The sequence below is a fragment of the Ambystoma mexicanum genome, chromosome 4q, assembly GCF_040938575.1.
Source record: "Ambystoma mexicanum isolate Mex_15411 chromosome 4q, UKY_AmexF1_1, whole genome shotgun sequence".
In the NCBI taxonomy this organism is placed as follows: Eukaryota; Metazoa; Chordata; class Amphibia; order Caudata; family Ambystomatidae; genus Ambystoma; species Ambystoma mexicanum.
Genome location: NC_090928.1, coordinates 1,230,315,761 through 1,230,342,668, shown reverse-complemented (window position 1 = coordinate 1,230,342,668; position 26,908 = coordinate 1,230,315,761). Strand labels below are relative to the sequence as shown.

General features: G+C 47.4%; 1 protein-coding gene across 1 annotated transcript in view; it reads right to left on the bottom strand.

Moving 5' to 3' along the window:
- LOC138468298 (calpain-1 catalytic subunit-like) overlaps positions 1–26,908 on the bottom strand; it is a 434,133-nt gene that overhangs the window by 58,692 nt on the left and 348,533 nt on the right. The window contains exons 11-13 of the mRNA XM_069608788.1: positions 4,365–4,534; positions 2,989–3,000; positions 824–1,035 (exon numbers count right to left, since the gene is read on the bottom strand). Of these exons, the coding sequence (XP_069464889.1) occupies positions 824–1,035; positions 2,989–3,000; positions 4,365–4,534 (394 nt within the window). The remainder of the gene's footprint in view (positions 1–823; positions 1,036–2,988; positions 3,001–4,364; positions 4,535–26,908) is intronic.

Genomic DNA, 26,908 nt, shown 5'->3' with positions numbered 1-26,908 from the left:
GAACAGATGTCAATTATCACAGATCTACCTCTCTCATCCGAATGAGCTCTGCCATCAAATATCAATCCTAGGCATTAGCCTGAGGTGAGCTATCAAATATGAACCTCATACATTAGTTTTAGGAGAGCCATGGAATAATGTGCCTGCTAGCACCGTAGGTTTTGCCGCGCTTAATGCCAGGTTACCTACTAGGTAGGAAGCACATGGTATGATTCACAGATCTATGTAAAGGGTTTCACTATTCATAGTCCATTTTTCAGCCCCCATCATCAGATTTGGATCAGCCATCAAAAATCAACCCTCAGACCATCCATCTTAAGAACTCAAGCATAGCTTTTCACTAGAGAAAATGTAGTCAATCATACTTTATTAAAGTAGTCCATCATCAGAGATCCAACAGTGGACATTAAAATCTTCAATCAGCAGCAAAAATTATTATATTGCCCTTCGATATAGCCCTCACACCCCCTCCTCCCCCCACATAGACCAGCAGCAATCACGAACCAATTAGATGTCGATGTTGACCTTAGTCTAGACTTCCATTCCCTTTTGCAAATCATAGATTTGATTCGAATAAAAAAAGTTGTGTTTTACATTTATATATTGGGAATGAAAGTACAGATGCGCTGTACCCTGCACCTTCATATGGTGCTAATAGGCACTTTTTCAAAGGCCATTAAGCAGAGGTTTATGTGCCTGCGTTTGCATTACATTATTTACAAAATTGTGGAACTTTCATGCCAAAACAATGGTTCTAAAAAGAAGCCCACTTTTTATAGACCCCACATGCCCCCACCTGTGGAACGACAGCGGTTTCACTCACTCTGTATCAGATTGCTTCTCTGTGAAGACCCTCAGGACAAAGTCGCCTTCCTTATGGGCCTCGAAGGTGGAGGGCACAATGATGTACTCGCCCGGCGGCAAGCGGATCTGGGTGCTGACCTCCCGGAGGTTGATGAAGGTCTCTGAGCGTGCGCATGACTGATGCCGGAGGAAGAAGTCCTTTTTGAGGTGAACGTTCTGGCAGCCTTTGAACTGAAAAGGGTCAATACATGAAACCATTGTTAAAAAGGACCCATCATCAGTTGGACTTTAACAGTAAGCTGGACTTTGGGGCAGCGATCTCCAACCCAGACCCCAAAGGGCAGCCTAGTTCGGATGAGCTGAAAGAACCTCTGCATAGCCGTAGTGTCTAGAGCCATGGCTGTGGTCATTCAGGGAACGATGACAGATGTGAACTGTTGTTTCCAGGTGGAGACACAGCTGGTAGAGGGGGAACCCAATCTGGGAATTCTGCAGCCACGTGTGGATTCACCCCCTTCTTGCTGAATTCACCAGGTCTCCCTTCAGTGACGAGGCAGGCACCCCAAAAACTCTTTCCAGATCAAGGGCAGCGTGAAGGCTCCCTACACAGTCTCCTTTGCTCGGCCAATCAGTTCTTATAAATTACATCATCTGTGTATACATATTCTGTCAATTTGCCACATCCAAGATTCACCTTTTACAGCACTATATCCAACAGGTATTTAAAGTGGGGCCTGGCCAGTCCTTAGTGGGGCACCAGAGCGTGAGGGGGTGGGGTGGGCTAAAGCAATGGCCACCGGGTCTCTTGAGACAATGTAATCCTACAGTGGAGCCATTAATATCCCTACCTTCATCCTGAAGTTCTACAAGTGCACCTTTCCGGAGACATAAAAGGCTCTCGTATTAAACCTTCAAATTGTTAAGAACTGGCCTCTGATGAAGGCTGTTGGCTTCACAGACCGCATACAGCAGTGGTGCTGGAGGTTGCAGGGGAGGTCGGTGGCCTTTATCCGGCATAACTGCTCCACTTCTGTTTTCCCATTTCTGCAGACGCAACACCAGTGAGCCTACTTCACAAACCATGATCAGGGGGCGCCTGGAGCTTTGGACAATGGTCACCTTTAAACTCCATTTCGGGACTGGTAAAGCGCACTTTTACTTTGACAAGGCACATTCTTTTTGCAGTGTTGCAATTTGTATTACCTTGCACCGGAATCCTACCTGTCTGCATTTGAACTTGCGATCTGTGGGATCCACAGAGATGTCTGCACAGGTCCGCTCACCGTTACAGGCAGATATTTCAGTGGCCAGATAAGTGTCTTTGCAGGTCCACCGGCACTGGCTCAGGAAGCTGCGCGCTGCTGCGCAGAGGGAAGTGTAAACCTTCTGTAATGGGATGCTGGGATTCTTTACAATGTAAACTATACAAAGGACCTAGAATTGCAATGGTCCTACAGCTATTTTAACTTTTAATCTCCAAAAGAAACTGGGTCATTTATACAGCTAATATGTAAATGCTCAGTTTGTCAATTTCTCAAATATCAAACCTTCTTTTGAAAGCCATATTTTTTCTGCAGCAAACTTTAAGAAACTGAACATGAAGAGTTAACGTTACTCCTTGTGTAGACCAACAGCCAAACACCACACCTGCATGTACTTAGCCTTGATGATGGCAGTGTCTTTTTTCTGTGCTCTTCTGAACTTATCAACTCCTGTTAAAACATTTTCAACTGTGAATCCCTATTTCTGATCAAGCTCCCTTCAAAGATTGCCCTAGTCCAACTCATCAAGATTTGCGAGATTAGAGTTTTGCCCAAATTAGTTTGCCCATGCATACTCCCAGTGATTGCCTCAGTTTTCCTTTTATTCTTCTGCATCTTACTTCTGGGGCAAGAGAAAGATTAGAAGCGGCTGCAGATTTGCTTCTCAGTAGAATGCACAGGTCAAGGTCAAAACTAAGAGGGAGAAACATGCAGAACCCATGAGTGGATCACCCCAGGGTTGGGCAAAGGAAGGAGCAAGAGTGGAGTTCTGCCATTGACACAACTGAGAAACGAAGATTCATGACCCCCATGTAACAAAGGCTCCTTTCCCATTCCCGTCGAACGAATCCCTCCTGCCGTGGCCGAGGGGATGGGGGTACATCTGCCACATTAAATGCTGGAGCTCCGATGGACCACGTACCTCATCGGGGACCTGCGGGTAAGACAGAATAAGAAGACATTAACCAGACAGACCTGAGAATCCTTTGCAGCAAGAACATGAACAGCAATTCCAAACAGTGATTGTCTCCATCTGCTTCAGCGATCACAAGACAGGACAGGCCAATCATACTTTGCTTGCAATAAGTGCTGCTGACCTTTGTTTCCCAAAATTATTAGCCATCAAATTACAGGTGGAAAAAACTAATAATTTTTCCTACAATCCTTGTATGAGGATAATGTTGTGCGTATGTGTCTGTTTGGGCCTTTCAACACTTTTGCTGTCGATTCGCTGCTGTTGCATGGCGTCCATTGTCGTTCCATTACACCAAGGAGGATTAGATGCCCCTTACAGGAAGTACAATTCAAGCAATACCAAAAGTCCTGCCACGGGGCTCCCAAACGTACTCCATTTCCAAAATTAATAGTAGAGGGAAGAAAGAATATGCCTCGGGTTCCCCTCTTCGGGGCCTTTTCTGCCACACGGCAGTGGTGACAGAGTGGACACCACCACAAGGTAAATGGCTGCCATGACCGGGTAGGCAGGGCACGGATCAGGCAGACTGAGGTTACGGCTACCAAGGGTATGGATACAGCAACCAAGGGCAAGGCTATGGCTACCAAAGGCAGTGTCCACAGCGACAAGTAGGTGGAGAAGGCCTTTATTTTGCACAAAAACCAGCCCCCACGATGGGGACGGGAAGATGATAGCAACACAAAGGACAAGAAGAGTGCAGAAGGTGAAGCTAGTAATATGCAGTGCTGATGCCAAGAAAACTTGCCCTTATGGCAGTCACATAGATTTCTACAGTCAGTGCCTGGGCTGAGCCAGTAGTGGGGGTGCAGCCCCACAGGGAAGCAGAGAGGGACAGCAATGGCATCGCTACAGCCCAAATACCATTTACTGTTGCCATTCAAAAAAGTACCAAGAGTTACAATGGCTTAAGTGTGGCTTCTCCGGACACAAACATCTGCAGATGGAAAACTCATCATCCCAGGAGAGTTCAGAACCAACTGAGCAATGGTCACTTTGAGGTTAGATAAAATGATAGCTCACTTTCTCAAGATTTTGCTGTTGCACTCCAGATCCCATCTTTCAGGGAATCACATGCAATCATTTGAAGTATTGGGGAAGCTTCATTTCCAGTACTCCCTCTTTCTATCAAACTTCCACAAGAACTAAAGGTTACACAGGCACCCAACACACATGTTCAGCCCTTACCTGCTCATGCTCAGTTCATGATCAGGCTGTGTGCGGAAGCCAAGCTTTCCCAGTCTGATCAAGAGTTCTTCTAGCAATGGTGGCAATATACCCTTCCCTGTCATTAGGATGTAGGTAAACGAGAAGGCCCACTCTACCTCGTAGACGGCAAAGCCAATGGTGTGCATGTCCTCTCCTGTCTTCCTCACTCGTCGCCGGTTCTTTTGCATTAGGGCCACAAGGAAACTGCAGGCGAGCTCATTGTCTTCCGGGTCATCGTCCTCCTCCAACAGTGTGACCTTGAACTGAGGGTTGATCCAGAAGGTGGCTGGAGAGATGAAAAAGACAAAAAGGAAACTGATTGAAAGTTAGGAGGCTTTCCTACCCCCACTCCATCCCAGAATAGATTGCACGACTGCGAACAACACAGAAATGCATTCCTCCAAACATGATGCATAGATCATTCATTCACACCCTCAGAGTAGACACCCATCAACAACACTCATTAAAACACAGCCAATGCCATTTCTGTAGTAAACCTTAGCCATTGCCTGCCGGCTTGCAGCTTCAACCTGGAGAGGAACTAGGAAAGCGTTAATCTCCTAGCACCACTAGGGATTTCTCTGTGCATTGGTCTTACTCACAGGGCTGGCTAACTGGTTGCATCAGAAGGCAGTGAGAAAACACTTTAGTTGCAGGGACATTAAGGTGAGAAAGAAAACCCAGAAATTCAGCTAAAGCCACCTTAACTTCGTGCCCCCTGTTGCTCAGTCTACGAACACAATGATGACATCAAGCGCACCCCCATCGCCAGCAAATATTTAAAATACGACTGCAGGGATTAACCCTAAACCAAAAAAATAAGGTCTCCACTAAACACTTCATGCCGAAGTTGTTTTGGACCTGGCCCAAATCCGTCCAGCAGTTTGGGTTGAGCGGTCTGGCAAAAATGTACCTTGTTTGTCTATGGGAAAGTGAATGGGAAGTGGGCTGCAACTTTGATTTTTTTTTAAATTTTCTTAATAACTTACAAATCTTACTCAAACTCTGCATTTTGGTGGAGGGAGGAGCGTCCCTAATTGACTTCAAAACTTCGGCCAAATCCGTCGCACAAATCAAAAGTTATTAGCAATAAGTTCCTACGAGAGTCTGACTGCCCTTAATTATAGGGAAGCGACTGCCGCCTGATACATTACTCACCGTAATGCTTGAATCTGCTTAGATTCACATGCTCTGCATAGTCCGACATCTAGTTGTAGCCGTGGAGTATTGCAAGATTTGTTTTCGAAACTCGAAAACAGATGTCGACAGGGCGTATTAGTAATACTATCCCTAGTGTGAGGTGTACTGTACCCATGGTCCTTCACATGTCGAGGTCCCTCAGATTGCTTTGTTTCTGACATGAGGTTGCATGAAGTGTAGCAGAAGTACAGATGTGATAAAGCAGAAACAGTGATAAACCAGAAAACATCTATGTGCCTTCGACTCCACTAGGGGAGAAATGGCGGGCGCATATGAATCTAAGCAGATAGAAGCATCAGAAATACGATTACTGTGAGTAACGTGTCCCTTCTGAGGCTTGTGGGTCTGCTTAGATTACATGCTCTGCATAGATTAGCGAGCAGTATCTGGAGAAGGATGTGGGATGTGAGAAGGTTCAGCGGCAAATAGATGTTTTAGGATCCACCTGTGAATCTGCTTTAGGGCGAGTGTCAATGCAATAATGCTGTGTGAAAGTATAAATGGAACTCTATGTAGCAGCTTTGCAAATGCCGTCTAGAGGGACGTTTGCAATGAAGTCTAATGTAACTCTGGTAGAGTGAGCCCTCGGAGTGAAAGATAAAACTTTTTTGGATAGGGCATAGTAGAGCTGTATGCACTTGACCATTCATTTGGAGATCGCGTTCTCTTTATATGTGATCGCCCTCTCCCAGGTGCTATGGAAACAAAGAGCTGGTCTGTTTTCCTTAGGCGTTTCATTTTGATCACATAGTACAGGACTGCCCTCTGTACATCAAGTGTATGGAGGCTTCTCTCAGCTGAGCTGGATGACGTTTGAAAGAATGTAGGAAGTTCTATGGCTTAATTCACAAGGAACTTTGAAATTAATTTAGGTGAAAACCTAGGATGTGTTCCAAGTACAACCATGTCTTTGTGGATTATGAAGAAAGGGACTTGTACGGACAAAGCTTGTAACTCACCCACTCATCTTATAGGGGTGATGGCTACGAGGAATGCAGTCTTGTAAGTCAAATGTTTTAGGCTGGCTTTGTGCATAGTCTCAAAGGGCGGACCCACGAGTTTGGAGAGCATGACTTTAAGATCCCAACCCGGCAGAGGGTTAGAGATGGAGGGTATAGCCTCTTTACCCCTTCCATGAATGCTTTAATGACAGGAATTTACCACCAAGGACACTTCGTTCTGGGAAGTGGTGTAAGCTGACAGGGCTGTCAAGTTTACTTTGATGGAGTTGAATACTAGGCCGGAGTCTAGTAGATAAAGCATGTAATATAGAATGCTAGATGGGGAACATTCGATTGGGTTTAAGATTTGTGACTTGCACCATATCACACATCTCTTCCACCCATTAAATAGCAGTGTCTGGTGTTCGGTTACCATGCCTCTTTTAGGATATCCATACACCTTTATGGAAGATTTAAGTGGCCGAATTCTATGACTTCAGAAGCCAGGCTGCCAAGTTCAAAGATTGAGGGCGAGGGTGGAGGGATGGTCCCTTGCGTTGTGTAACATGTTGTATGGGCACGGGAGCTTGATTGGGTCACACATTGCCAGTTTGAACAGATGTGGAAACCAAGGTTGTCTCGCCCACATAGTAGCAACCAGGATTAGAAATACTTGTTCCTGGTGCAACTTGTGCACTATCTTGCTCAGGAGCGGTGTCGGGGGAAAAGTGTAAGCAAATTTCGCTGACCAGTTCATCCACGTGGCGTTCCCCTTGCACCCTGGTCGGGGAATCCTGGACGCAAAGTCTGGGCCTTGCGCATTTAGGCTTGTAGGGAACAAATCTAATGGGGGATGACCCCATTGTGAGAATATTCCGTCTAGGATATCTTTGTTGAGTTGCCACTCGTGTTCTTCAGGTAGCCGGCATCTGCTTAGAGTGTCTGCCAGAGAATTGAGTTCCCCTGGAACGTGTTGAGGTTAGGAACATGTTCCACTTGAGTGCCCACTTCCATATTTTTTGGGATCGCTTGCACAGACTTTGAGAGTGTGTGCCTCCCTGCTTGTTTATGTATAACATGGAAGCGGTGCGGTCTGTAAGTACTTGCACTGTTTGATCTGTAAGACGTTGCTCAAAGGCTTGAAGAGTTTTGAGAACTGCCAAAAGTTCCAAGAAGTTGATGTGTTTTGGGACCTTAGCAGGTGTTCACTGGCTGTGGGCTCCGTGGTGGAGGAAGTGAGCCCCCCATCCAGCGAGTGAGACGTCTGTAGTTTATATCACTTGTGCTGGTGGAACGCAGAAGGGTTTTCCTTTTAGCAGGTTGTCCCTGAACCACCAGCGAAGACCCTGTACCAGGAATAGCGAAACAACCACTAGATCGTCCCACTGACCACTTGCCTGAGACCAGTGTTTCGCTAACCATTCCTGCATGTGAAGCCAAGTGAATGCATGAGACCATCAACGCGAGCAAGCGCATTGCTTTGAGTACAGTTATCTGGCGACCGGTCTGGTAGTGAGGTACTTGCAACAGCATGTTTTGTTCCCTCTTGTTTGACGGGAAAGCCAGCTCCTCTTTTGTCTTTAGAATTGCTCACTGAAATTTTTTTATTTGGCTGGAGACTAGACTTTATTTCTTTTCGTTGATGGAGAAGCCCACATTGAAAATAAGGTCTATTGTCTTTTGTGTATTTTGTTTGCAGATTTGAGGAGATTCCCCAGTTATTAGCCAGTCATCCAAATAAGGGAATACTAGGATGGACCTTCAGCGCAGGTGTGCTGCCACTACTGCAAGTACCTTTGTGAATACTGTTGGCCCTGAGGTGATGCCGAAGGGGAGTACCCTGACCTGGCAGTGAACTCCTGCTATTTTGAAACGTAGATATTTCCTTGTGCAGGGAGCATTGAAATATGAAAGTATGCATCTTTCATATCCAATGTTGCCATGTAGTCCCCCGGTTTGAAGAGGGGGAAACGTTTGGTGTCTGACATATTTGTTCGCAGGGCGCAGATCTAGGACTGGGCGCATGGACTGGTCTTTTTTTGGCACAAGGAAGTACACTGAATAAATACCCTTGTTTACCTGGTTTGCTGGGACGATCTCTATGGCGCCCTTCTCCAGCAGTGCCTTTACTTCTTCTAACAGTATGTGCAGCTCCTCTGGAGTCATCTTTCTGTGTCTTGGCAGGCGGATGGGTGGCTTTTGTAAAAGTTTGATGCAATACCCTCCTGCCACGGTCGACAACACCCACTTGTCTGACGTTATCTCCTCCCATGCGTGGGTGAAGTGTGAAATTCGACAGCCCGCTGGGGTGGCATGGGAGGGGACCTGCAGTGCTGCGTCATTGTTTGGGAGGGGTGAAGCCTCTCCCAGGTGGGGTACCGCTTCTTCCTCTAGATCTCATATTCCTCTTTGAAAGTCTGAAGAGGAAGATTGTCCTTGCGATGGGCCCCAAGTTGAAGACTATCCACCCTGAGTTTATCAGGAGGAGTGTTGTGAACCCTGACCCTGAAACCTTCTGGAGTTTGAGGAGCTTTGTTGTTCGTAGGGCTTGTTTGTTAACTGGCCGAGGGATTTAAGAGTGTCATACACCTCCTTTGCGCTCTTGAGCGCTTCTTCGACAGCCTTACCGAAAAGTACATTGGGTTGGACTCTCTGTGCCAGGCGTGGCGCTTGATGAGCATGCCCTCTGCGATGATGTGGCCCGCATTGTCTGCTGCATCAAGATTTATTTTGAGGACTCAGTTTGATACCTGCTTGCTCTCTGCGATGGTGCTTAATAATTGAGATTTTAGGGGTTCTGGAACCGCTTCAACCTGGTGTTCCAAGTCATCCCACTTGTGGCAGCCATAACTAGCTAGAAGTGTAGTGTTATTTGCAATTCTAGCTTGATATGCCACTGAGGAGGCAAACTTCCTTCCGAAAGTTTAGATTTTGTTTTTACTTTTTGTTTGGCGGGGCTTCAGCCGACGCTAGAGGAGTGCCAGCCCTCTTTCTGGTAGTGGTGACGACCAATGAATCCGGTCTTAGCTGACCCCTGATATACAGGGTGTCTGTGTGGGCTGGACTGAATAATTTTTTGATTCTAGGGTTTACGACCCTGTATCAATTGTAACAGTGGGATAAACTGGGTGGCGGACTTTCTGTCGCTAAGAATGTCCTCCACAAAGTCCTTGTCTAGTTGATCTTGGTGGTCAGGCGACTAGATGTCATCGGTAAGATAGCTCAGCGGATTGATTGCTCGCTGCTGTGATCTGCCGGTCGCAGGTTCGTATCCCGGCAAGGCCAACTCAGCCTTTCATCCTTCCGAAGTCGATAAATGAGTACTAATTTTGCTTGGGTGATATTGTATGTAAATATGTGCTCTGTAAATCACTTTGGATAATGGCGCTATATAAATAACACATAATTTCATGATCATTATCATCATATTGATCCTGACTGTATAGGTTCCCTTGAGAGCCGGGGTCGTGACCCTGAGAGATCCACACCATACATCCACTGGGAGGAGCTTGGCAACACTGAGGGGTAGGTGTAGGTAGAGGCTCTGGTGCAGGGGGCTGTTTGTGATATATTGCCCCTGGCCGGAGGTATATAGGGGTAGAGTAATCCCTAACCTTAGAACCTTGAGATTCTGTAGCTTGGGGCGTTGAGGGCTTTCAGTTTTTTGCCGTTCTAGCCTTGAGCAGGGTCTCAGGGAAGGTTTTCTTAATTAACTCACTCATTTTGGAATTTTTCATAGGGGCCGTCGATGAGTCTTTCACCGCCCGTTCGCCGGACCCAGAGGACTGATTTGGTCACGGTGTCGGAAAAGGACTTTGGCGCCTGTTTTGGGGGCATGTCGTGTGGTGAGGATCTGCGTGAAATTACAGAGTTCAAAAGTCTGACCACCAAAAGTCTGTATAATATATATATATATATATATATATATATATATATATATATATATATATATATGGGATACATTACTCACCGTAATCGTATTTCTGATGCTTGTATCTGCTTAGATTCACATGCTGTGCATAGGCCGACATCTAGTGGAAGCTGCGGAGTATTACAGTTTGTTTTTCGAAACTCGAAAATGGGCGTCGACACAGGCGTGCCAGTAATACTATCCCTAGTGTGACGTCCACTGTACCCAAGATCCCTCACGCGTCTAGGATCCTCAGATTGTATTTTTCTTTTTCTGACATGAGGAAGCATGAGGAGTAGCGTGAGTAGAGATAATCCAAGCAGATAGACAGAAAGGTAAGACTACCAGCAATCATGCGCCTTCTCTCGGAGGGGAGGAAGGGTGGGTCGCATGTGAATCTAAGCAGATACAAGCATCAGAAATACGATTACGGTGAGTAATGTATCCCTTCTGAGGCTTGAGGAATCTGCTTAGATCACATGCTGTGCATAGATTAGCGAGCAGTACCAGAAGAAGGAGGTGGGATGTGAGAAGAGTCATGAGCAAACAGGTGTCTCAGAACCGCTTGTCCCACTTGTGTATCTGTCTTGGAATGAGTGTCAATGCAGTAATGCTGAGTAAAAGTGTGAATAGAGCTCCAAGTAGCTGCTTTGCAAATGGTGTCGAGGGGAACCTTTGCAATGAAAGCCAGAGTGGCCCCAATGCCTCTAGTAGAGTGGGCTCTTGGCGTAAAAGGCAGAGTTTTTTCAGAAAGAGAGTAACACAGCTGTATACAGTTGATAATCCACTTAGAGATAGCGCCCTTAGAGACGCGATCTCCCTCTCTGCCTGTAGCTACGGAGACAAACAGTTGATCTGTTTTCCTTAGCGGTCTGGCTTTGTTTACATAGTAGAGGACCGCCCTACGCACATCTAGGGTGTGTAGTTTCACCTCAGCCAAGCTTTGCGGGTTCTGGAAGAAAGCCGGAAGCTCGATGGACTGGTTTACATGAAATTTAGATATAAATTTAGGTGAGAACCTAGGGTGTGTGCGTAAAACCAGTTTGTCTTTGTGGATAGTAAAGAAAGGATCCTGCACTGACAGAGCCTGAATTTCACTGACCCTTCTTATAGAGGTAATGGCTACTAAGAAGGCAGTTTTATAAGTCAGGTGTTTGAGACTACTTTTATGCATGGGTTCGAAAGGGGGGCCCATGAGCTTAGCTAGCACCACATTAAGGTCCGATCCTGGCGGTGGGTTAGAAATAGGAGGGTGAAGTCTCTTTACTCCTTCCATGAAGGCTTTAACTACTGGTACTTTCCACCACGACACCTTGTTATGGGATGTGGTGTAAGCCGAGGGGGCAGCCAGGTGTACTTTCAGAGAGTTAAAAACCAATCCTGCATCCAGCAGGTGGAGCATGTATGTCACAATGTTGGAAGGAGTGCAATCAACCGGGTTGATTTGTTTATTCTGGCACCAAATAACAAATCTCTTCCACTTGTCAAAGTAACAGTGCCTTGTGTTTGGTTTCCTGGATTCTTTTAGGATGTCCATACACCTCTGTGGTAAATTGAGATGTCCAAACTCTATGACCTCAGGAGCCATGCTGCCAGGTTCATTGAGTTGGGTTCCTGGTGCACTGTTTGACCTTGTTGCTGGGACAGTAGGTTGTACCAGGCTGGGAGTTTGATGGGCTCGCACACCGCCATCCTGCGTAGGTGTGGAAACCATGGTTGTCTCGCCCACATGGGAGCAACTAGGATGAGCGTCATCGATTCCTTGTTCATCTTGTACACTACCTTCCTGATGAGAGGAGTTGGTGGAAAAGCGTACGCAAACATCCCTGACCAGTTCATCCACAGGGCGCTCCCTTGGGAGTCTGGCTGGGGGAACCTGGATGCAAATCCTGGGCATTGTTTGTTTTCGCTTGTGGCGAATAAGTCTATAGTGGGGAAACCCCACTGAGAGAAGAGATCTTCTACGATCTCTCTGTGAAGGACCCATTCGTGTTCTTCTGGGAGGGAGTCTCTGCTTAGAGCATCCGCTAGGGAATTGAGCTCCCCTGGAACATGTTGCGATGACAGGAAGATGTTCCGTCTGAGTGCCCATATCCAGGTTTTCTGGGCAAGCTTGGACAGATTTGGCGAACGAGTCCCTCCTTGCTTGTTCAGATAGAACATGGCTGTCGTGCTGTCCGTCCGGATCTGCACCGACAAGTTTATTAGATGGGGCTCGAACGCCCGAAGCGCTCTGAATACTGCCAGAAGCTCTAGCAGGTTGATGTGGTTCTTGGCTACTGAGTGAGACCAGAGACCCTGAGCTGTGTGGTGGAGATGGTGAGCTCCCCACCCAGTCAGGCATGCATCTGTAGTCACCACTGCCTGCACTTCGGGATCGTAAAAGGGTTTTCCCCTTGCGAGATTCTCTCTTGTCCACCAGTGTAGGCTCTGTACAAGTGTTGGCGAAACGACCACTAGATCGTCCCACTGACCACTTGCCTGAGACCACTGTTTCGCCAACCATTCCTGCATAGGACGCATGCGCAGTCGCGCGTGGGGGACCAGGTAAATGCATGACGCCATCATGCCCAGTAACCGCATTGCTTTGCGTACCGTTATTTGTTGACCGGACTGATAATGTGGAATTTGCAGTAGTATATTCCGAATTCTCTCTTCCGAAGGGAAGGTCAACCCTTTCTGAGTATCTAGGATTGCTCCCAGGAACTGTTTTGAGGTGCTTGGCACTAGGCTTGACTTCTTCTCGTTGATTGAGAAGCCTAATTCGTGGAGGAGGTCGATAGTCCTTTGAATGTTTGTCCTGCAAATTCCTGGGGTTTCCCCCGTTATGAGCCAGTTGTCCAGATAAGGGTACACTGGGATTGCCTCCCTGCGTAGGTGTGCAGCTGCCACCGCCAGTACCTTGGTGAATACCCTGGGTGCTGAAGCTATCCCGAAGGGCAGTACCTTGAATTGGTAGTGGCGACTGACCACCTTGAAGCGCAAGTACTTTCTGTGCGCCGGGAGCATGGAAATATGAAAATGAGCATCTTTCATATCCAAGGTTGCCATGTAATCCCCCTTTTTTAGGAGGGGGATTACCTCTTGTAGCGTGGTCATACGGAATTTTTGGGGCTTGACATACTTGTTGGCAGGCTGTAAATCCAGTACTGGGCGCATTGTCAAATCTTTCTTTGGCACAAGGAAGTAAGTTGAATAGATACCCTTGTTTACCTGGTGTCCTGGGACGAGTTCTATCGCGTCCTTTTCGAGCAGAATGGCAATCTCCTCGAGAAGGATCTTCTGATGTTCTAAGGAGTGTACTCTTTGTCGTGGAGGATGGTTCCGGGGACGCTGCAGTAATTCTATACAATATCCTGTGGACACTGTTGACAGCACCCATCTGTCTGAGGTGATCCCTTCCCAAGCCTGGGTGAAGTTGGAAATGCGTCCCCCTACTGGGGTTGCGTGAGAAGGGACCCTGAACTGAGCGTCACTGCTTTGGTGGGGGCGTGCCACCTCCCTTGTTGGGGCTGCTTCTGCCTCTTCCACGCCCTCTCTTGTTACCCCTGCCGTAACTTTGGGTAGACTGCTGGCTGTTGTTCCACTGTGTACCCTGTACCTGGGCATAGTTGCCTCTTTGTGAATTTTGGCCGCGTGGCGACGAAAATTACTATTCCCCCTCTGGTTAGGGGGTTTGTTGGTTAGTTGGCCAAGGGATTTCAGTGTCTCGTATTCGTCCTTGGCGTTTTTAAGTGCGTCTTCGACCGCTTTCCCAAACAATAGATCGGGTTCCACCGGCTTGCCTATTAATGAAGCCTGAGTTTCTGTTTTGAACCCCGACAGCCGTAACCACGCATGTCTTTTGATAACAGTACCTTCTGCTATCAATCTTCCTGCGTTGTCCGTGGCGTCGAAAGTTGCTTTTAATATGCAACCAGACACGGCTCTCCCTTCTGCCGAGATCCGAGCCAATTGGCCCTTTAACGGTTCAGGAGCAGAGGCTATGAGCGCCGCGACCTCTTCCCATTGATGGCAGTTGTAGCTGGCCAACAGGGTGGTGGAGTTAGCAATCCTTGCTTGGTAGGCGGACGTTGAGGCTACCTTCCTGCCAAACCCGTAAAGTTTCTTGCTCTCCTTGTCGGGAGGAGCTTCTGATGAAGATAAGGGTGTTCCAGCCCTCTTCCGAGTGTTGGTAACAACTAGGGAGTCTGGTTTAAGATGTCCTCTTATATAGAGAGGGTCAGACGGGGCTGCCCGGAAAAGCTTTTCGACCCTGGGGTTGACTGCTCTGGTGAGGTTTGGGTTCACCAGGGACGGATCTATTCTTCGTTGGATGGATTTAAGGATAGGGATGGTCTGAGCGACCGGCCTCCTCTCTCCCACCAACTCTTCTGCGAAGTCCCTTTCCTCCTGTACACCGAGGGTGTCGATGTGAAAATGTTCTGCCGCGCGAGCGAGAACCTCATTAAGGAGGGGCTGGTTATCGACTGGCGAGTCGGTAACTGGGGCTTCGCTCTCTACCGGGTAATCTACTCTGTAAATTTCCTGCTCATCTTCTCCCTCCTCCTGATCCTCATCATCCGCATAGTATTCCATCCCGGCTTGTTTCTCCATAATTTCAAACTCCTGGTCCCCCTCAGGGAATGGAGTAGAGCAAGGCTGCACCTCGAAGGGTTCAGGTCTTTCGAACCGGGCCTTTTTACTTAGGGGGATAGGATCAGAGGAACCTGAGGGTGTGGCCCCGTGAGGGTCATACGAGAGGAAATGCTCTGGATTCTTGTCGTAGAAATCAGCCAAGGAAGACATTCTTGACATGACCCTGTCTATGTCTTCACTGGACCATTCTTTGGAACAGGGTATGACTTTAGTAGGCAATTTAGGGGACTTATCAAGGGTACCCTTGCTGGATATTGATCTCTCAGTAGACTTGTATTTATCTGTTTGCTTAGGGGGGAAGGATGGTCGTACAGGAGTGGAAGAATGTGCTTTCCGCTGTTTCCCCCCCTCCCCGTGCGTGGAAAAATGTTTTCCCTGTCCCTTGGAGGCCCCGGAGACTTTCGACGCCTGGCGTCGAGGATCGGGAGAGGTATCTGTGTTTTTCGAGCGTGGGGCCTCGCTGGTGTTAACTACGGGCTCCGTCTCTTGGAGCGCGGCCTGGGGGTGTAAGTCGTCTTCGTCCTCCGACGATCGAACTTCCGTTAGTCTAGGGAGCGAGGCACTCTTGGCAAGAGTGGATGATTGCCTTGCGTCATGAGGCGATCACGATCGAGAGCGCCCAGAGGACACCGAGTCGGACCGTTCTATCTGTGCCTCTTTCCGAGAAGTCGACGTCGTCGAGGTTCGGTTGGACTTAGTGTGCTTAGTGTGTGTAGGGTGTGTAGCGCTTGCGTCGCCGGGGGTCTTCCCCATAGCCGCCCTGCCGGACGACCTTCCGAGGTCGGGGACCTGCGCTCGGCTGTCTTTCGACGCCGTAATGCCCTCGCCGTCCGAAAGTACGGCGTCGCTGCCATCGCTGAAGGCGCCCTCCGCTGCCATGGCCGCCTGCCTGGCGTGGTGGGCCCAACGCTTAGTCGAACGGTCCTTAAGTGTCTTAGGTTTAAACCTACTACACGCTCTGCAGTTCGCTTCGGGGTGGTCCCTCGACAAGCAGAGATTGCACGTGGCGTGCCTGTCGATCCAAGGGTATTTGCGGTTGCACTTGGGGCAGAATTGGAAAGGGGTACCCTCCATACGCACCTAAAGGCAGCGGGCTGGTAAGTGTATGAAATATATAAGATAAGGTGTACTTATATACCAAGAGTGAAGAGTATGTACCACCCCCCACTCTCCCTACTTGCAGGGCCGAGGCCAGCGGCCTACCAGGCCCGGGCCGAGGCCAGCGGCCTTCCGAGGCCCAGATCCGTCGTGCGGCAGCCGACGGTCGATGTCTTCTCCAGCCGTCGTCGAGTGTCGACGTTGGGGTGGGGAAGGATGTCAATAAAGAATTATAATTTTCAATTATTAGCAAAAGTATGGCTAAGGCCAGGGGACTCCGCAAGATGCTTCCGACCAGTATGGCGGAAAAAAACAATCTGGGGATCCTAGACGCGTGAGGGATCTTGGGTACAGTGGACGTCACACTAGGGATAGTATTACTGGCACGCCTGTGTCGACGCCCATTTTCGAGTTTCGAAAAACAAACTGTAATACTCCGCAGCCCCCCACCTTACACCTATACATTTTTATTAAATCCCCCCCACCCCACATATACATATGGGAATAAATGGGGGTCGGACTTTTGGTGGTAGGACTTTTCTACTAATTTCGTCCTAACCCGTGTGGTGATCACGACTGCGATGGCCCAGAGGACAGGGACTTTTCAGACTTCTCTCTCGACACTGCGCGTGGCTTATCGGTCGACACCAAGGTCGACTGTCGGCTCTGAAGGATTTGCTTAGTGTGGCATGTCATGGAGGTGCTTGAGCCGCCGGGTGTCATCTCAGTAGCAGAACAACCGGCCTGTTGGAGTTGGGTGCTCGCACGCGGGAAACCATTGGGTCCTCATCGCCCTCTGTGTCACTTAGGACGTGACGCTGCCATCGCTGGAGGCTTCCTCGACATCCATAGTGGCCTCGGCCTGCATGTCGTGGCGGGCCCAGCATTTTTAGTTTTTTGGTCCATTAAAGTTTTTGGCCTAAACAATTTGCAGGACTTGCACAGTTATTCGGCATGGTCCCTAGGGAGGCAAAGGTTACACAAGTGGTATGAATCCTTCCAGGGAAACCTCCTGTTACAGGAAGAACAGAATTTAAAAGGAGTATTTTCCATTGTGCAGAAAGATGGCAGTCTTTGTCGTTGACGAATGGTCATGTCCTCGAAAGCCGTTGCCGGAGATCTTGCGGTGTACAGTGGTCGAAAGGACAAAGAAAGTCTAACTTTAAATTTTACTAAATGATGGCGTCGACCAGAAGAAGGAAATCTGCAATATGCGTCCGACTACGATGGCGGAAAAAAACAATGTGAGGGATCGGCGCGTGATGGCCCATGGGTACAGTGGACGCCACACTACGGATAGTACTACTGGCACACCCTGTCGACGTCCCTTTTCGAGGTTCGAAAACAAAAAATGTAATACTCCGCAGCTACCACTAGATGTCGGCCTATGTTAAACAGGAGGTTGTGTTTTACCCAGCAGTACAAAAGTGTATTTATGTAAACAGACAGACATCTGTTGCCCCTGTTCTGTTACTCTGCTGCTAAAAAATATGTGATATATGGTTTGCTCTGCTGCTGCTGCCTGCTGTGTCCATCAAACAGGTTGGTACTAGTATGTAGGGGCATAGGAGACACATAAAATCTGGGGGAGACAGAGGACACGTTGAGGACTTTGCTACAGATGCAAATCAACCCATATTAAAACCAACATAAGGCAAGACCAGCCGAGTGCCGAAGCCGTCGTAGCTCTACAGAAAACCGGTATTACGGCTGCCCAATTCACTGGTACTTGTTCATTATTCTTTTCCATGTACCCACACTGTGTGGGCACTACATAACCATACAATCTGCACGTACAAAATGCATGCCATATTTACAACTCTTCACACATTGTGTGTGCACCATTCCAAAATTTCTGCACACAATGTGTGCACCATATCAACTGCTTTTCACACACATGTTCATAAAGCATATCGCTCTACACACAGTGGTACAACATATTAACTGATTTACACCCCCCCCTTTATGCACCACAGCTACAGTTCTACACACGCTGCATCATCTGGGCTATCTACATTGGGCGCACATACCTATTTCACAGCACAAACCATGCATGCATTATACCCACTGCTCTACAAACACCTTGTGCACGATTCCTACTACTTATTGCGAACAATGCTCACCTCTGCCGGATCCTACGTGATTGGTACATACAGCTCTCTGAACAATCATCATGTGCAGCATACCTACAATTCACCACACACAGAATGTACCACACCAACCAGTCTGTACATACACTATGTGGGCAGCACGCCAACTACTCTGCAAGCAGCATGCATGCAATATACTCCGCTCTCTGCACACATTATGTTCAGCACATCAGCTGCTCTGCAATCAAAGTGTGAACCATGTCTCCCCCTTAGTGTATACCTTATGTGCCTTATATCCAACTACCACTCTGCGCGCACGAAGTGCACCATATTGATATGTGCACACTCGCCATGTGTGGATCATACCTACCACGATGCACAAATCAAATGCCCAATCCCTACAAAAATATTATTTTTTTATTTATATAGTGCTTTTGCCAAAGCACTGCACGTAGATCATTTACATGCAATTACTATCACCCAGCCGAAATTGGTACTCAACGATCCATTTCGGAAGGATGAAAGACTGAGGGCCGCATTAGAAGTGTGCTGGTCTGGTAACAACAGTAAGCCTACCGGCACTGTTACCGGACTGGCACACGAATCTGCGGGCAGGCACCGTCCCAGCCACCAGGGCCAGACCTGGCGGGCAGAACAGCACCCGCCCGCAGAGTTTCACGGAAGCACCGGCACCGTTGTTAACCTATAGGACTCAATGGGAATGGGGAATTACATTTTCCGGCCGGCGCATGACTTCACGGACCGCCAGGGCTGTAATGCCCAGGTGTTTCTGGCAAGTCAGGCACTGGAAAAATGTGCAAGTCTGGTGGCAACCTGCCGGTTTTACTGGCACGGTTACCGCCAGACTTGTAATGAGGCCCTGAGTTGACCTTGCAGGGATTCTAGCCTGCGACCTGCAGATCACATACAGATTTCAGCAGCAAGTGTGCACCCCTCTGACCTATTTTACCAGTCACATACCTACATTTATGCAGACACCAAATATACCCAATACCTGCCACAATGTACCTGCACCCTACCTACAATTCTATACAGCCATTATGCATCAGACCTACCTCTCTAGCAATGCAGATGCCTTGTGTACACCACCCATGCCACCCTGCTGCTCACACTGTGTGCATCATTCCCCTACCCCTTTATACACCCCCTTGTGTGGACCATAGCTGCCATATGTGTGCATCCTCCCTCAAATGTGCAGGTATACGACCCCAGGAAGCCAGCTGCAGGCAGTAGGACGATGAGTGAACCACCCAGGCTGGCCTGGATGTTTGCTTACAGTGCAGCCCTGATTTTACTTATCACTGTCCTGCTGCTTCATCACTTCACTTGGGAAAATAAACCCCCCCCACTTTCCCTCACCTCGCTTCCGATTGTGGGGGGGATAAATGGAATTATATCCCCTCTGCTTACAATTGTGGGGGTGGCGGTTGTCCTCTATGCCCCCCCCGCCCCCGCATTTCCTATGCCCATGGCAGTCTGATATCCAGATGGGGCACGTGTGAACTCAGCCATCAACCTCATCATCAAAAGGAGACTACACCACCTCATAAGTGAAACCCACACCAATGATTGGAGCTAGAGAGCAGTCACAGTACCCGAAAGACCAGGGTGATGGGTGGCAATCCGGGCTGTTACCCCCAATCGTCTTCACCCAAAAAAAGCAACATTGAAACTACAAATTGTACGCAGACCCAATGAAGCAGTCACACGCTGGTATTGTGCATACCTCGTTCCTCCGCACTGTCTCAGACGACGTTCAACTGGTGGGTTGCGAATACCAGTACAACAATGCCAGAAACAGGGAAGTGGACGGGCGAGGGTACCGGCCCTTTAGCAACTGTGATGGATCAGTACCTACTGTGGGACAGATGTTCCAGCTCTGCGCAGGGTACTGTTGGCTTCATTTGGACATCACCGCATTGTAAGGTAAGACATGATCTGAGCAGCATGAGGTCACTGGCCTTTATTGCCTGTGTTAATAATCATGTTATTCACTATCTGGTGCCATCGCCAGTCACCATCCTAAATGCAGCATTAGATAAAAATTTCCAAAGGTGAGACAAGGCCATCGCTGAGTCCTGCGTAGCCCCTTCACATGAAGTTCCCCGGCAACACTCTCTGGGTCGACCGGTTGCCTGATCTTCCCAAAGTCTTAGGGCATCATCAACGCAGCTGCACCTCTTCAGGAGACACCAGGGACCCTGCACATGGTCAAGCTGTGTGCGCTGAAGCTTGCACTAGAAGGGAGGCTGGACATTTCCTAACCGCAGGGTACCTTCGATTAATAGAAACTAAACAGTAGTCGGTAGTAGAGCCATTGTTATGAGACATAGGCCAGTGAGAAGGCGCTATGATTTCCAGAAAGAGAAGTCAATGGTGTTTTTACAAACATATATTCTGCCTAAAGGGGATGCCTGGGATTGCACAGGAAGGAACGAGTTGCAAGTATCTTAAAAGAAGGATGTGCTCATGTAAGAAACAACTCACCGACTCCTCTGCATGACACTTTTACAAGGAATTTCAACCAGTTGAGGGTGGATCGCCTTTGTTGCGATAGTCGGTTTCTTCAAGTTCCAGATTATGAAGGCATGTGTGTGAGAGGCCTAGGTAACCTCACACTTATGCATACATCAAACTCATAAAGGTAATATATGGCAATTTAAATATAACAATGGCAATTCAAATATAACAAAAATGACAGTTATGTTCAGCATAAACTTAATAACTGTACATCTTTGTAACCTGGGTTGGATCCCCTTTCCCATATTCAAAGCATGATTTTCAATCAAATGTTCAAATAGGAAAGTTCAGGTTTGTAACCAAGTTCCGATTATAAAGTTCTTCTTCCTTCAAGAATCTTTCACTTGGACTTTAACCAACAGTTCAACTACACAAGTCTTTATCTCTCCACTTATAGCAATGAGTTCAACACAAAGACGTCTTCTTAGGAAATAAAACACTTGCACAATTCATTTGATTCAACAACAATGTTTTTGTCAGGCTGATGACACAACAGATCATGAAACATTTCAGTGGTCTTGCCAATTCTTCACAACTTTTAAGCACAACACAGTACTTCGAGGATTTCTTCCTGGTCCACTAACATGCGTGTGCCAGTCAGGAAAGGAACGCTCCTTGCTCCTGCAACACTCTGGTGTTTGCCATCCACTGGAGCACAGCATACAATAAGGAGAGCCTCTCTCTCCAGCAGGAAAGCTTTTTGCAATAATGGTTCCTGCTGCGCAACCGCTGCATTCTAAGTCATCAGTGTTGGAAACCCTCTCAGGACCGCCATCCGCTCTAAAGATAGCAGCAGCTTTGTTTCACTTCTGCTGCCACTGCGACCTCGAGTTTCTGCAACTACTCCACCTCCTGGTTCCAATGGCATGCACCTTAGGGGGGCCTTAAATATTCAAAGGTTCCACTTGGGTGTGTGGTCATTAGAATCTCTAGACTGCATACTGCAGTTCAGTGCATCCGAGTCCCTCTTCCTCATCCCAGTACTTTTGGCATTATGGGACTTGAAGTTCCCAATGTTCCAATGATCTTTTTCTTTAGGACTACATACTTCAACTTTATTATAATTACTCTGAACAGTGAATAGATCTCCATGGACGGTTTTTAAAGGGGTTTTTAAAGGGGTTAATGGTTGGTTCATATTTAAGGGAGAGTGATATTCAATAGAAGTCAGGGTGTTAAGATTCTGACTCCTGCACATATGGCTTCCCTGTTCATTACAAGAGTTTTCCCTATTATTAATGTGGGTAGGTCTTTAAAGGTACGCATTAGTTTGACAACAAGCCATTAAATATTCGGGCACCATAGAAATCTCCCTCTCTGAGGAACACAAACACTGCTTCTCCCCTAACGGAGACCTCCTGTACCCTTGGGGCTCTTCTCCTTCCAGGCAATCCTCCCGGCTAATGCCATCCCCAGGGTTAGGATCAGGTAGCGACTGCCTTCCCCTGGCCACCTGGGAGGAGATTTTAGGTTGGATCTTTGTGGTGGGGACTCTGCAGTATTCATCACAATAGGGACAGTAAAATAGTCCCAGCACATGTTGGCATTGTGGTGCTTGCAACCTTAAGATATACATTTCACAAATGATGCTGATCTAATCAAATCAGGTTATTTCCAGAAAATAGAAAATGCATACATGAGTGGGTGGGCTTGGGAGCTATCACAGTGAGCATATGAATTAAATGTAGAAAGTGTGGTTGTAGGGCATCTGATCATTGTTTTTAAAACAAATGGTTCTACTGACCTTTATCAGGCCAGGCAAGTCATTCAGATACAAATCTGTTACCCTGGTCATAGCATCTGGCCAGATAGACCATGCTATATGATCATAGTCTTAATGAAGCTTTGTTGGAGACAGACTTCCTTTTATTGTAGCGTGTTAGTATACTTAGTGTCAGGTGAACTGTTGACGTGGGGTGGGTAGTTGCTGGTGTCCAGAGGGGACAGTATGCAGACAAGGTCTTGCCTACTGTGCTATTACTGGAGGTTAATCCATGTTGGAATTATAATCATAACACAGCATTTGCAAAAACAGTCCTTGTGACTGATGTTTAAGGCAATGCACACATTTCACAGAGTACATTAATAAATGCAAGATTAAAACATCGATGAAACACCCTTATTGTCCTCTGGCTGCGGACCCACAGTGCTTGTAAGAAACACAACCACGCACCACCATACTCTGTGTTCTGATAGGAGCAAGAGGTGGGAAACTGTGGCCCATTTTCAAAAGGCCCAAATTGCAGTAAACTAGAATGAGGCATTGAAATCCAGAAACCACATAATGGCAATAGAAAAAAAATCAAACTGTTGGAGGTTGGAGGGTTCAACCATCAGGACGCTGCAAGAGCATTTTTATGCAAGGAATGATTTCAGATGCCATCAGCCCTTAACCGCAGCTAATGGAGTCCGCCAAGTGTTATTTTTGTAGCCGTATTATGGACCTCATTTTGCAAAACCTCTCTTTATGTAGCATGTATAATATCGCTGGACAACGAACTTCGCCTCATCTTCCCTTAACTCGTCTTTCACTGCTCAATACTAGTGTCACAATTATGGTAGTCTGCTACGATTACAGAAACCAGTCCCTAATGTGAGAAACCTGAAGGTGTCTCACCCGCTGAACCCCGGAGATCTGTCGTCCAGCCGGCCAGGACATGGCCATTGCTATTGGATCCAGTTCCTGGGGTGGACTAGTGGGGGAGGATCACCTGGGCGAGGAGTTTTCAGGTAGTGGAAGTGGGACACCGAGGGTTGAGACACAGGATCCCCTTCCCTGTAACACATTTTCCCCATCCTACCCTGTAGGATAATTAGAAGCTCTACCCATTTTCCCACAGAAACACTTTCTTACACGGTAACAGACAATGGACTAACACCAGAGCCATTTACCTGACATGTCCCAAAACTCAGGTCAGGCAGGGTCAGGCAACTGGCAATAACCACGCACACCTGACGGCCCTTTACCTTACCCACAGGGATAAAAGGAAGAGCACGAAAGTACACTTCAAGCAAGGCCAAATGCACGAGGACATGGCTACACCAAACCAGCAGTACAAAGGGAGAGGAAAAGCGGTGAGACCTGGAAGCGCGACGAACGGGGAATCACCCTTGCCCTTTTCAACTCAGACCCGCCTAGCCTCCATAAGGAAAATCGTAAGACCGGGAGTTACAGCTGGCGTGCGGAGCAAAAGAGGTCTATAGTACACTGGTGCCTCCCACTTTGATAAAGCAGGCAGAGAGGCAAGCTGGCTACCATGGTACTATCCTTGACTCCAGAGAACAAAGAAGCCAACGGGTTTAGCACAGTCAGCGAGTTGGAGGAAGCTGATATCAAAATGAGCTGTGTTAAGCCCAAGGTTGCGTGTAGCAACATTTCGAACGCAAGAAGGACTTGTGTGTATGGTTTGAACTTTAAAGAAAGCCAAGTTAAAGTCCAGGTGCAGAGGGGTCCGGCACCACGTCGGTGCTCATTCGAAAGGCTCTGACTGAGACCTGTTTTTTTTTAAACTACAACAACCAGAAGTCCCTAGGAAAGGGTGGCATGAGGCGTCAGAATAGTCCTGCAAGGGTCACGTCAAATCCCTTGTACAATCGAAAGTCTCTGCCCCGTTGCCAGAGGAAAGCTAGGGGAAGGGAACCCTGCTTTCCACTACGATTGTGAGCTGCGATAATTGGCAAGTGTGAACCGACAGAGGGATGCCAAAAAAAAGCTAAAGAGAAAGAAAACCTGCTTTCTGATAAAGCTGAGCAATACATAAACTGTACTAAAGAAAGGCCGTAGTGAACCCAACGGAAGGAGGCCCATTATTTTAAGGAGGATCCGAGCCCAGCAGAGGGAGATCCCAGGGGCGAAGAGCAATCGCCCAAAGAACTTTCGTTTGTCATTGGGAAATCCGGGGGAAGAACAAGTGCCCAAGGTGCAAGATCATTGTGAGAACTTTTGTTTGTTTGTTACTTTGAATCAGCAAACCTAAGGCAACAGACTTTTGCAGGAAAGAGACTCAGCCTCTGAAGGGGTTTTGATATCGCGGAACTGAACTGTGAACCTCGTGCTGTCGAGGCCCAGCAGTGTGCTGTGCTCGAGAATCCTGCCTTCTCCCGTGCCTGAAACGTGGGGAAAGGAGACCCAGCCATACCATGCAGACTTATCATTGTAAACACTTCTTTCTTTTCTGGTGAATATTATCCCACTCTCTTTTAGTAACTAGTAGTAAAGATTGGCAATAAGTTTTTGAGTATACGCCCTTTTTATTTGACCAGATGCCACTAGGGCTGCCATATTATTTGATGGTCGTAGATTTACCCGATCTTAGATTTAGGTTTAGATTAGGCGTTCATCTCACACATTATAAAGGTTCAATAAACACCCATGAACTGTGATCACTTGTGTCTGTCTTTACTGTTGCCACCATGAGTTCCTTTCACCAAGTTTCATAACAGACCAGCAGTCCCTTCTTCCATGCAAAGTAATCACTGCATCCAGTGGTAAACTTTGAAACTGGGACAAAACTTAGAACAGTTATAAATGTGTTACCTCTTGACATAACAATATATATTTGTTCAATTATGTGCGAGTAGGTCATGGAAAGAGGGTTTTTGGGCAATAATGTTTTCAGAGATAAATACGCGCCGCGTTTGCCCTACTTGCTCGTTACATGGCACTGCAGCCCTGGGAACAGGAAGTTGCTAATCAAGATTCTGCAACATTTGATGTGAACACGACATCATGCTAGGGCATTTGAAGAAGCCTATCCACTTACTGCTGGGGTCTGTAGAGTGGAAGAAAGCGCCATTTAAGGCAGGGTTCTGCAACCTGTGGCTCTACAGATGTTTTGAACTGGGACTCCCAGGATTCCTCACCATTGACTGTGCCGGCACGGGCTGATGGATGCTGTAGTCCAAAAGATCAGGAGCTCCGAAGGTTGCAGATTGCTGGTCTATAGTCTGCGGTCTGCTCGGACTCCCACCTGGATTAACATTTTTAAGAAGTGTTTACCTGGAGCCATTTTCATTTTGTAGCCAAGTTCCTTAAATTCCGTAGACCTTGTGCCGCTAGTAAAGGTTTGCAGTCTGTCAAGTGGATGCCTAAATTAAAGGAAAGAAGGGTATGGCTCTTCTTTCTTATGCAGCACCTAATTGCAATGATTAGTGTGCTCGCATGTGCCTCGACCCCCTCAAGTGTGCCGATAAGACAATGCATTACTTACCGTAAAAGCATTTCTGATGGTTGTATCTGCTTAGATTGACATGCTGTGCATAGAGTATTGCATTTTGTTTTTCGTAGTCGAAAAGGGGACGTCGACAAGGTGTGTCTAACACTATCCCTATAGTGACGTGCAGTGTACCCACAATCCCTCACGCGTCGAGGTCCCTCTGTATTTTTTCTGCCCTGAGGGAGCCTTCTATACGTGAGTGAGTACAGAAAAGAGAGAGAGATGTAGAAAGATGTCTATGTTCCTTCCATCCGAGCGGGGAGGAAGGGTGGGCGCATATGAATCTAAGCAGATACAACCATCAGAAATGCTTTTACGGTAAGTAATGCATTGTCTTCTGATGTTTGTTAATCTGCTTAGAATCACATGCTGTGCATAGACTAGCGAGCAGTACCCGGAGTTGGAGGTGGGTTGTGAGGAGGAACAGTAGAGAAAAGATGTCTTAATACTGCTTGTCCCACCTGGGAATCAGATTTAGAGTGAGCATCTAGACAGTAGTGTTTTGTAAAGGTGTGTACAGAACTCCAGGTTGCCGCTTTGCAAATGGACTCAAGGGGAACGTTTGCAATGAATGCTATGGATGCCCCAGTGCCTCGAGTAGAGTGTGCTCTTGGCTTGAAGGGTAGTTCTCTCTTAGCAAGAGTGTAACAGAGAGTGATGCATTGAACAATCCATCTAGATATAGTGGACTTTGAGACTGCATCTCCTTCTCTTCCTGCTGCCATCGAGACAAAGAACTGATTAGACTTTCTCAGTGGCCTCGTTCTTTCCATATAAAACATGACAGCTCTGCGCACATCGAGTGTATGCAGGCTTTTTTCTCCCAAATTGGAAGGGTTTTGAAAGAACGTTGGTAGTTCTATTGACTGGTTGACATGGAATTTCGATATGAATTTCGGTGCAAACCTTGGGTGTGTGCGTAGAACCACCTTATCTTTGTGAACTGTTAAGAAGGGGTCTAGAATAGAAAGAGCCTGTAGTTCACTTACTCTCCTAATGGAGGTGATAGCTATTAGGAAAGCAGTC